The following is an 11,393-nucleotide window of genomic DNA, read 5'->3' on the forward strand; positions in this document are numbered from 1 at the left end:
GTTTTGTTGTTCTCCACTCATTTGCTATTTAGACTGATTTGTCGTTGTTGTTTCAAAACATCTTCAATTCACTCATCTTTGGCTTAGTATTTTTGATGTTCTCATTGCCTTATTATTTTTTGTAAGCTTATATCATGTGGCACAGATTTCAATCTCATAACTCCAAAAATCAAACCAAGGGTCTTTACAATAAATGTTAAGGCTGTGTTCACTTAAACACTTTTCTTGCAAAAAATTGCTTTCTTGAATGTTGAGAAATTGTGTTAGAGTTCTGTGCAAGATATGAATAGAACTTGCACAGATCTTGCACAAAACTTGCAAGTTGGTCTCACACAGTTTTTACACGTTTTGGAACACAATAACTTGGGTTGTCAAAAAAATTAATGTGCAAAATTAGTGCAAAAAATCTTGCACAAATCTTGCACAGATCTTGCAGGTTGGTCTTGCACAGATCTTGCACAGGTTTGAACACCATAATTATTTACAAGCATTCATTAAACCACAGAATGCTACTAAAAAGTCTTTTTTTTCATCACTTTCCAATAATTTCATAACACTACATTTTTCTCCTTCTGTGATATCTATTCTCAACCTTCTCTCATCAATTGCCTCCTTTGTAAAGTTTTCCAGAAATTTCACAAGGTACCTTCCACCATACAGATCCCCTCAAATCTTTTTCAAAGTCCACTCTCATTGTACAAAACCTTTCAAAATTCATCTAACACAACCCTCCTCCAAAACCATCCTCCTCCTCTATTCTTGATCAATCTCCTTCTGCACTCAACTCATATTATCATTCTCTTTTTTATCTTTATCTTAATCTTACCCTTTTTCAACCCAAGTCATCTTTTCTCATCTTTGATATGAGGCAAACAGATTCCTGAGCAAGCTTTACCATTATACAATAACACAGCACTAAGCATAAACAATCTACAAACAAAAATGATCAATGGTTTCTCCATCAAAAAAGTTCTGACACACCATTGATCATTTTTGTTTGTAGATTGTTTACACTTAGGGCTGGCTGGTCTACAGAACCAATCACAAGTGTGAGCAAGAATTACAGTAAGAATAGCTTGGCTACTTACCAATGCTAGGAGATTTAGTACTGGACCAGAATGATCATTGTCTTGAGCCACAACTTGTGTGTCTGATCACTGTGGGAATGACCTGATCTAGAGCCATTGAATACCAAGTCTAGACGGCTGATAAACCATGAACGGGTAGGTACTGAACCGTTCATTCAACTGTGTCCGGAATTTTTCGATCCCTCAAAAAAGTGTAAGTTAAGAAGGTGATTACTGGGCAGTATTGGTTGTTGTAACGGTTGGCGATTGCAACTTCACTACCCAGGAACTTAGGATCCCTTTTGTGGTATCGGAGGACGTAGGTGGCCATCGTACCACAGTTGGAAATCAGAAGTGAAGATCTTTGTTGTTGGTTTCTTCTCTCAGGGACAGAAAACGTGCCAAACCGATTCCCCGTCGGTAAGGGTTGATCTATGCTTGAGGTTCGACTGGTAGCTGGGCAGTTCTTGGGGGGGGGATTGAGTCGTTTCTTTGGCTCGTTCGATTTTTAAGCTTCGGATATCCTCTCTGACCTCTTTGATAGTTTCGATGAACATCGACATCACACTTTGAAGTAGTGCGTCGTTAGCGGAAGTTCAAGGGAAGTTAAGACGTCTTGCATCATGTCCATATAATTTAGACCTCGGTTTGGGTTCTGGTTTTTCGCGGGGTGATTTGTGTCGTCCTCTTGTCTTTCCGGAGAGCGTTTGGACGGCATATGGGGGTGATGAAATCGTTTCTGAGTTGATGATCAGCTGATATATGAAATATTTTGACTCTTGAGGGAGTGTGAAGTGAGAGTTGTGCGTGACACTTCACGGATTTCACGGTATGACCCGACCGTGCCTCGGCAACTGGCTCCCTCACGAAGAATGACCATCAAACAACTTTTGTCTTGCATCCCTCGCCTTCATCCTCGTCTTCGTCTTCGTTCTTCCCTCATCGCAGTACCCTTGCCAGTGCCTTTCGAAAGTCGTCCCAACCTTCAACCAATCCCGCCCATCTGGCCCATCTCAACCTACCCTCACCTAAGACACATCACAAACCAACCCAACATTCGATGTCCAGAATGTGGAGCTAATTCAGAACCATCCTCAACCGATCAATCATCATCAACTTCCAAATCCATCTGTCACCGCTGTGAAAGCTTTCTACCACTCACAGTTGCAGGCTCTCATTTTTCCCTGTTCGGTCTACCCAAAACTTACCGACTCGATCGACCTGCACTACGTCTTAAATACCATCAATGGCAACAATTAGTTCATCCTGATCTCATTGCCGGTCGTCAAAACACCACTCCTCCTCCACTCGATCGATCAGATCTCAATCGGATCTCCCAGGCTGAGTTAGCTTCGCAGTGGAGTATTCTTGTAAACCAAGCTCGAGCCACTCTAGAGGATGATGTAAAACGAGCGGCTTATATGGTATCTACGTTCTTCTGTTCTTCTGAACGGTTTATGTTTTCTGACATATCAGACTGATCCCACGTATCCTTACATCTCTACTCCGGGCACTCAAGCTTGAGTTAGACGGAAGGCTTTCAATGCCTGATGAAAGTGGGGATAAGTCAGTAGATCCAAATCTCTTGATGACATTAATGGAATCACACGAGCAGCTAGAAGAAGCCAAGACTGAGGTAGAAGTGATCGAACTTCAAAACGCCAACAAACGTACGTGAACTGATCTTATATAGAGTTCATCCCATCCAAGCTGATTATGGGAAACCCCGGGGTGTTAGAAATCATCCAAGAAACCGTCTTAAAGCTTGAGCAATTATGGAATTCCGATCGTCAACTTGACATTCAGACACTCGAACGTGCAAGGGCATTGGCCATCAAATTGAGATACTTGGAAACTATCGATCACAATTGTCGTGAATGGCGTCCACCGATCAGATGAATTTTCCCCATCACGCCTTTTCATGTTGGTTGGGGCAGGAGTTGAGCGAAAGGAAATCGTAGAACGTAGAGGCTTGGGAGTAGAAGTTTGGTTGTTATTGTAGTCAGTCCACTTGGGAGCCGGTGCAAATTAGAAGGTGTAGCACCGGATCAACTTGAAAGGACGTCCCTCGCCTTCGAGGTACATTTCTTTTGATCTGTATGATATTTTCAACCTAATCAATCGTAAAAGCATCAAAGTGGTTAAGAATCTGATCACTATGCATAAATGAAACTAAATCACTTTAGATCAAGATCTCAAAATGATATCCATGACTTGAATCAACATGAATTATGTAAAGATGAAAAAAGACAACTTTCACAAGTCCTTTAGTAAGTTGAGTTTATTAAAAGAACGATCATTATGATTGATAAGAAATCAAAGATGAACAAACAAATCGAATGCAATGCACCAAGTATACCCCAACACTCAAGAGAAAAAAATGACAAACCATGCAAAAGTCAAACAAAAACGTAAGACATCAATGATCTAATCCAAAAAATCTAAAGCTTAGGTACTTCATCAGGTTTAGATTGACCTTTAAGATCAGAAGGACCCATGATCCAAGAATACAAATTAAATTTAGATTCAGTATAAGGAGGATACCTAATAGCAAAAGCTTGATCAGTCCAACTAGCTAGATTTGCACAAGATCTTTCATATGTAAATGTTAAAAATGAATGATATCCATGATAACTTCCAGTTCCCTATTTCCGAAAACCGCCCCCAAAGAAATTAAGATATTAAGATTAGTGTTTTGTTTTGATTTGTTTTGATGGTTTGAATCTTGTTTTGAATGAAATCTTGTAAAACTTAACTGATTGACCAACTCCACCAAATGGTAAACCACCAATTGTGAATTGAATTAAAAGATCATTACCAATAATCTGTCCTGACTTAGAATGTTTTCTCACTACATATTAAGCCAATCCAAGCATTAATAAAGAATCAGGTAAACAAATCAGAATCATCATCGAAAACTTGATCAAAAAGAGTGCAAAGATACTAACCAAGTTCAAAGTTTTGAGAAGATTTAGTAAACACATAAATCGCTAATGGTTCAGAATCCGATATCTTTGGCAAAACGTCTTGAATTAATTCGTCTTCGGTTTCATAAGTAAGGATAGGTAAGATAGGTCCAAAGATTTCATCTTTTAAAATTTCATCATCATCTTTCAAATCTCGAATTAATGTTAATGGGATTCTTAGATCTTCATGAGGATCCGATTTCTTTGATTTAATTTGAATACTTTCTTCAATCTCAATGATTTCTCCTTTAGTAATTGATAATAAATCGTTTAATCTATTAAACTGATTGAGATTAATAATCTTACAAAATTGATCTTTTAATCCTAATCCGTTACTTTGAAGTTCACTTTCGGTTGATTCTTTAGGATATAATTCTTGAACCGCTTTCTTCAAAGATTCAATTAATTTGGTCTCATTCTTTTTAGATACTAAGATATGATTAGGTGCAATACAAGTCTGACCTGCATTCATTCCTTTTCCCCAAATCAATCTTTTAGCTGTTATATCAAAATCAGTATCATCAAAAACAATAGCTGGACATTTTCCACCTACACATCAAACCCCCCATCCCCAGAAAAACAAGACGTCAGTCAATCAATCTTCATCATTTCAAAAAAGTTCACAACACAAACCTAATTCTAATGTCACAGGTGTTAAATTCTCAGCAGCACATTTAGCCACAATCTTTCCAATCTGAGTAGACCCAGTAAAGAAGATATGATCGAATTTAAGATGAAGTAAAGTAGTAGATTGTTCTTTGGCTCCATTGATGATTCGAATATGATTGGAATCCATGTATTGAGGTATCAATTTCGATAATAAAAAAGCCACAGATGGTGCTTGTTCTGATGGTTTGAAAATAATCGAGTTTCCTCCTGATATAGCACCTACTAACGGATTAAGTAACAAAGAAATCGGATAACTAATCGAATCATGATACAAAGGATTGGTTAGTTGAGTTGAATCTGATGAAAGATCAAGATTGGATTTGAAAGGATCACTGACTTCCAAGCTCCAATGATCATCACTAAACCTTTAGGTTCATGATACGTCTTGGGAGAAGCTAGAAACCAAATCAAACTAGTCTTGGCGTTGATTGGCTTTATCCATGATTTCAAATTATTGATTGCAAATGAAACTTCTTGACGTGTACCATCTAATTCAGCTATATGTGCTTCAGATCTCGATCTACCTAACTTGAATACCAGCAAAAAGAAAAAGAAAGCTTTCAGAAATCGATTTGGTTCAAGAAGTGTGTGTGTTTTGCAAAACTTACGTCTTGGTTTAAAGCTTCTTCTAAAAGTGTTTCGTTTTCTTGTAAAAGGTATGCTAGTTGTTTTAATTGCTTTTCCAAAATAAAGTTTACAATTTCAAGTTGATTTAATTAATTTTATCAAAGTTCTTTAAAGTGATTAAAGGAGATAGTAGAAAAAAAACAGATTCCAAGACTTACATGAAGTCTCCATTCGATCGTATGAGTGAGCCGTGTCAAGTGATTAGTACGAAGTTCTTGATGAATCTATTATATAACATCATCGAATCTTTTAGTACTTGGTTCGTGGTTTCAATCGAGATTGAAAAGTGTGCAGGCTTACATTGTGAATCTCTTCGATTGAAGTGAATTGAGATTCCAGTTGTTCTGCTAAAGAGCCCATCTTGATCTGCAGATGGTTTGAAGTTGGAATAAACAAAAAGAATGAATAAAATCAAAGTTGAATGATCTGGTTGGTGATATTGTTGAGGTTGTGGTTATGATTGTGATTGACGTAAAAGTTGAAAATTTTGGAGACGCGCTTAATTTTCATATTTGTACACCTCGCGGTTTCATATGCGGGCACGTGCCCGGATTCTACTTTGTATCCCCTAATTGTATTGAACAATTTAAACTTGATTGCGAAGCTGGTGAACGAATTCAATCTGAACCTCATAGCCGTATGTAGGTCAATTTGTACGAATCGGTTGATTGAGGTCTTGATGATGTGAGTGAGATGAGACATGGTCAGAGTCTCAGAGATGTGCTGGGATGATCTTGTGACTGAAGCGAGAAAGCGATGAATCAGGATGAATCGGTGAGTGTTTGGTGATCAATGATGAATATGATGATGTCATCACAAATGGATTTCCAAGCTTTCGATCAGTATACAGACACCCTTCAATTCATCACAGCTCATGAAGTTTTCTTCTTGACTTCTCATTCTCTTCATCATTCAAGCCTCTTCTTCTTTACCAATCTCTCATATCAGTAGAAATAGTCATCATATCATATCAATATCAATATCATGAGCCTATCTAGTAAAGCTCAAGATCAACTTAACTCACAATTCACTTCGATTGATGAGATTCCAAAGGTAAAATCAAACCTCATTTCCATTCACATTATTGAACTCTTTAACCAGATTCACTCTAGTTTATCTTTCAATTCTATTTACTACCTGCCTATGACTTTCCTTTCACCAGATCCATCAAGAACTTCGCAAAGCTTTCTCAAATCGAATCACAAAAACTTTGGAATGGAGAACTCATGTCAGTGATCTTGATTACTTTTTCTCGGTATCATTCCCGAATCACCATTCCCTAAGGCTCATCAGCCGTCTTACGATCAATAGCAATTGAAGCAATTGGGATTTCTCTTGCAAGACAATGAACAATTGATTGAGGAAGCACTTGCAATCGATGTAAGTTTGACTGATCGTTAATCGGTCACTTGAAGAGTACAATTAAATAACTGGTTGACGAGTTGATCGACTACATATATGCAGTTAGGTAAGCCCAAAACAGAGAGTCATATAGGTGAACTAGTAGGCACTCGACATGAGGTCCTTTATGCTCTCAATAATGTCAAGTCTTGGATGGAGCCTCAATCTGTCAAGACCGATCTTGCCTGGCTCGTGACCAAACCGAAAACGTTTCATGAACCAAAAGGTGTGGTCTTGATCTTTGGCACTTGGAAGTCAGTCTTCAAATCTTATACTGTTCATCTCAATTACATGAGTCGAGTGTATTTTTACTTGACTTGGCGTTCACAGTTATCCGATCTCTCTTTCGATCATCCCCTTGGTCGGTGCAATCGCCGGTGGGAACGCTGTGGTCTTGAAGCTCTCAGAGCAAGCCCCAGCGATCGCCAATCTACTCACCAAGCTCATTCCCCAATATTTGGACAACAATCATATTCGTGTTGTCAATGGTGCTGCAGATCATTGTAATGCACTCCTTGACCTCAAGTTCGATCACATCTTTTTCACCGGTTCTACTCAGGTCGGAAGAACTGTAGCTAAGCGAGCTGCAGAACACATGACACCTGTCACCCTAGAATTAGGTCTGTCGACCTGATTTGGTAGTCAAATGTCTACATAAAAAGACTTACAGATATCCTTCTCCATCTCAACCCACATCTTGCCTACAGGTGGAAAAAGTCCAGCCATTGTCTTTGACGATGCAGACTTTCCCGTTATTGCTCGTCGATTGATCTGGGGTAAAGGCATGAATGCTGGCCAGACCTGTGTTGCACCCGACTATATCTTGGTTTCCAAGAAGAGCGAAGCTAAATTGATAACCAGTCTAAAAAAGGCAATGCAAGAGTTGTATCCTCTAGACTCGGCCTCAGGCTTATCGGCCAAAAAAATAATCAATGCTTCAGGAAAATCGGGAGATGGACCAGATGATCTTCAATATAGTAAAATCGTCAACCAAAACCAATTCAACAGACTGAACAACGTGCTTCAAGAAACCAAAGGGGAATTCATCCCGACGGATGATACGTTTCAGGCAGGAACTAAGGATTCCTCAGATGCGCAAGAGCTGAAAATGCCTCTGACTTTGGTCCGAAACTTGACCATGGAGGACCCTGTGATGCAAAACGAAATCTTTGGTCCGATTTTCCCTATCCTCACTTACGATCTTCAATCCGAATCGATGGCCGAGATCTTGCGCCCGATTGCGGATGCTGAACCATTAGCTCTATATGTCTTTACTCAATCTTCACAAAACTTTGAGCTTGGTGAGTAGCTTAACTGGTTGATGAAGAAGAAGATGATGATGCTCATTGGGATGCTTGGTACAAACATCGTACTCGGAATGGCTTCGTTTGAATCACGATCCGTTTAGTGAGACAACATACGAAGTCGGGTCAGATAATGTGCAATGACCTCTTGATCCAATTTGCGATCCCAGGTTTGCCTTTTGGAGGAATCGGTCAATCAGTTGAGTATACTTATTACACGTCTCAAGAATTTGCCACCAATCATCATAACTGACCGTATCAAAACCTTTTATGGGAACTAAAAGGGTTCTGGCAACTATCATGGTTACTATTCGTTTTTAACATTCACCTATGAGCGATCCTCCGCCAACCTTCCGACATGGGCCGACTTCCTCTTCAATGCTCGATATCCGCCTTATACACCTTTCAAGCTCAAGCTTTTCTCTGCGATCATGGGACCAGCCCGGATCAAGGGTAAATCCAATCCAGGATTGGTACCGAAGAGTGCTGAAGTTGGTAAACGTTCATGGTTGCCTACCTTAACCCCACTGAGCTTTTCAACTTTACTATTGGCTGGATATTATGCTTTGTCTCGTCGATATGGTTCGGATTATTTGAAGATTTGGATGACACGATTTATTGGAGCTATTAAACAATCCAATCGCTGATATCTCAAGATACCATTGGATTCTTGCTCGAAGAACTCGACTTCAAGACGCGATTAACCCTCAGTCTCCTTGGTTCTCAACTCGCTTTTATTTCGTATTTCACCCTTAGCAATTTATCTCTTTGTCAACATGCGATTATCAAGATTAGTAAAGATCAGTGATTCAAAGTACTTAAATACAAAAACCGGTAAAGTTTAATTAGTAATCAGTATCAAGACTGAATGGTTCATTAGCTCGCTTTTAGTTCATTAATTACCCTCACTGAAACTCTCTTTGTCGACATCCAAGCGATAAAAGTCAGGCAAAAAACAGTGATTCAAAATGCTTTTATACAAATTTCAACAAAGTTTGATGGTCAGTTAACCCTAGCGCTAAATTGGTCTTCAACTTGCTTTTATCTTTCCTTCAAATCAAATCTAACTCTGAAAAACAAACACAAAAAATCAGTAAGTTTAAATTTAGTGTTGCAAAGTATGTTGATGCAAAACAATTGTTGTAATGATTAAATTTTAAGGTCTTTTTTTGAGTTTGAATTCCCAAAGACATTATAATTCCATACTGATCGCTCGTGATTGTAATGTGACTTTATTCCCTGTGACTAAAGAAACATGATTTCTGATCAAAAGTGAATCTCATGAGTCACTCTGACCAGAAAAATCAATCAGTTAATTAAGATGATTGTTTATCTTTATAGGTGAGTATTCTGGATTGGCTGATAATTGAAGTTTCTAAGAAACCTCTTTTACACAGTCAAGATGAAAGATTTAATTTTCCAAAGTCAAAAATGATTGACTTGGAATCTGAGAAAAATGATTGATCAAAGATGTAGTGATTCTGCATTTGGCCTGCACATGTGCGGTATGTAACAGTGAAGACTGCATTTTTCTGCATTAATAATGTGTTTTTTGGGATCGACACATTGGTCTGAATTGGTTTTGATATTTGATTGGAATTGTTTTGTATAGTGGGGCTTGGGCCTTTGGCAAGGGACTTTTTTAAGTTTGCATCTGCACAGTGTCAGGAATGGGTTTGATAGAATTGCTGGATGGGGTTGACTGCAAACTTAACCAAGTCCCTTGCCAAAGGCCTGAGCCCCAGCAAGGGACTTACCGCATAAAAGGGAATCCTGGTGTGAGAAGTAGCCTGTATTGGCTCAAGAAATGCTACTTCAAATTCTTTGGTTTGTCTCTGAATAAACAGGGCTTGGAGGTAAATAAAAGGAAGACTGCAAAGGTTCATTACATATGATCCAATTGCAAGCTCCCCCAAATATTCTCTGGAAATCGGGCTACTGGGGGTTTGACAATATTGGTTCTTTTTTGACTTTTTCTGAGCAGCAAGCCACTCAAAGCCTGTATTTCTCAGAAAGCGGTGGAAATGATCAATCTTCAACTACTCAAAAATATAACTTCCCAGCAAGATTGAAAGTAGCTTGGAATTGGTACATATGTAATGGTCCCTTGCCATTTTCTTTTGCCTTTGTATCAAGACATGTTTATTGAGAGGGAGAAACATTAAACGGATGTAGAGAATTTGGAACAAATACAGCTCACTTCTCATGCCAGGATTTTGTTTTATGTGGTAAGTCCCTTGCTGGGGCTTGGGCCTTTGGCACAGAGCCAGCAAGGGGAGCACCACAGGATCCGGGGAATTTTCTGGCAATTTGGGAATGGGACTTGTCTGGGACTGTGATGGGATTCTGGGAATACTATGTGTTATGCTATAAGGATATCACAAGCATATTGTATGTAGGAACAAAACTGGTTCTCGAAAATAGATTAAAGTCAGAAACCCTCAGAGGCCTCACCTGTCACAGCCTCAGCATTTCATCTTTTGCCTCCGTGTTTCAAGCAATTTTTTTTGCCAGTCCCTATCCTACATTTGTCTACGGCAATTCCAATTCATTATATAATGCCTTCCCTGCCAGACTTGACCCTTATTCCAACCACGTCCATCAACAATCACCTTGAATTTAACAATGGTTGTCCCAACACTGATCCACAAACGTTATGTCAAGACCAACCCCGACATTGTCGCCCTCCCTGCGCCCACGCCTCGTGGTCCAGTAGGTCTCCTCTGGCCCGTCTGTTCCATTGAATTGGTCTATTGGACAGCAAAACACAACACTTGGGTCATTGCTGTGAGTTTCCATTTACTACTTGAGATCGAGTGCTAGCGCTGACTTCAGACCTTCCCGTCCGTGTCCACAGTGTCCAACCAATTACAACAATCATAATTGGAAGACCTGGCGGTGCAATCAATTGAACCACAAACTTGCAATGATGAACATGGGTGTTAGTCCACCCATCATTTTTGCAGCCGGGCAACTGGGGTCCAAGGGTATCCCCGACTGGCCAAATCCTAGACAATGCACCAGCAACCAATCCTTCCGTGTGGTACCATCAGTACAAAAAACAAAATCAACTTTCACCCCCTTCCCAACCAAAAAAACCTCCACTTCAATGTCAACGTGTAAACGAGGGCACAACAGCTCAAAACCATAAGAAGGTAGCCAACAAAGGCTGCAACTCTCAGTACTGCCTTGGAGTACGTTCAAACTTTTCTCAAATAAACTATTTAATAAAAATCAAGTTCACTGAGGTTGATTTGTTACCTTTTTCATTTTTCAAGTGCTGCATTTCATTCAGGTCCTCTCTCTGCTGTGTTCACCTGCTGTAGAACTTATAACCCAACAAGGGTTATACAGAGCTG

The 11,393-nt window shown here is 39.4% G+C and overlaps 4 protein-coding genes across 4 annotated transcripts; 3 read left to right on the forward strand and 1 right to left on the reverse strand.

Moving 5' to 3' along the window:
• Positions 1 to 1,939: 1,939 nt before the first annotated feature.
• MELLADRAFT_108644 (uncharacterized protein) lies at positions 1,940 to 2,966 on the forward strand (the record flags this gene model as incomplete). Its single annotated transcript, XM_007412453.1, has 3 exons — positions 1,940 to 2,520; positions 2,544 to 2,737; positions 2,761 to 2,966. The coding sequence occupies 3 exons, from the start codon at positions 1,940 to 1,942 to the stop codon at positions 2,964 to 2,966; spliced, it is 981 nt and encodes a 326-aa protein (XP_007412515.1).
• A 240-nt stretch (positions 2,967 to 3,206) lies between these two features.
• On the reverse strand, positions 3,207 to 5,873 carry MELLADRAFT_78391 (uncharacterized protein; the record flags this gene model as incomplete). The annotated part of the gene is made up of 8 exons (XM_007412605.1): positions 3,207 to 3,712; positions 3,824 to 3,918; positions 4,016 to 4,582; positions 4,667 to 4,956; positions 5,040 to 5,230; positions 5,311 to 5,379; positions 5,488 to 5,553; positions 5,630 to 5,873. 8 exons carry the CDS (start codon positions 5,687 to 5,689, stop codon positions 3,509 to 3,511), a joined length of 1,542 nt encoding a protein of 513 aa, XP_007412667.1.
• Positions 5,874 to 6,242: 369 nt separating this feature from the next.
• MELLADRAFT_117133 (uncharacterized protein) lies at positions 6,243 to 9,306 on the forward strand (the record flags this gene model as incomplete). Its single annotated transcript, XM_007412454.1, has 8 exons — positions 6,243 to 6,382; positions 6,492 to 6,557; positions 6,641 to 6,709; positions 6,794 to 6,984; positions 7,061 to 7,350; positions 7,438 to 8,031; positions 8,139 to 8,233; positions 8,319 to 9,306. 8 exons carry the CDS (start codon positions 6,314 to 6,316, stop codon positions 8,679 to 8,681), a joined length of 1,737 nt encoding a protein of 578 aa, XP_007412516.1.
• Positions 9,307 to 10,659: 1,353 nt separating this feature from the next.
• Positions 10,660 to 11,185, forward strand: MELLADRAFT_108647 (uncharacterized protein; the record flags this gene model as incomplete). The annotated part of the gene is made up of 2 exons (XM_007412455.1): positions 10,660 to 10,821; positions 10,892 to 11,185. 2 exons carry the CDS (start codon positions 10,660 to 10,662, stop codon positions 11,183 to 11,185), a joined length of 456 nt encoding a protein of 151 aa, XP_007412517.1.
• Between the last annotated feature and the right edge of the window lie 208 nt (positions 11,186 to 11,393).

Source organism: Melampsora larici-populina (assembly GCF_000204055.1).
Source record: "Melampsora larici-populina 98AG31 unplaced genomic scaffold MELLAscaffold_31, whole genome shotgun sequence".
Taxonomy (NCBI): domain Eukaryota; kingdom Fungi; phylum Basidiomycota; class Pucciniomycetes; order Pucciniales; family Melampsoraceae; genus Melampsora; species Melampsora laricis-populina.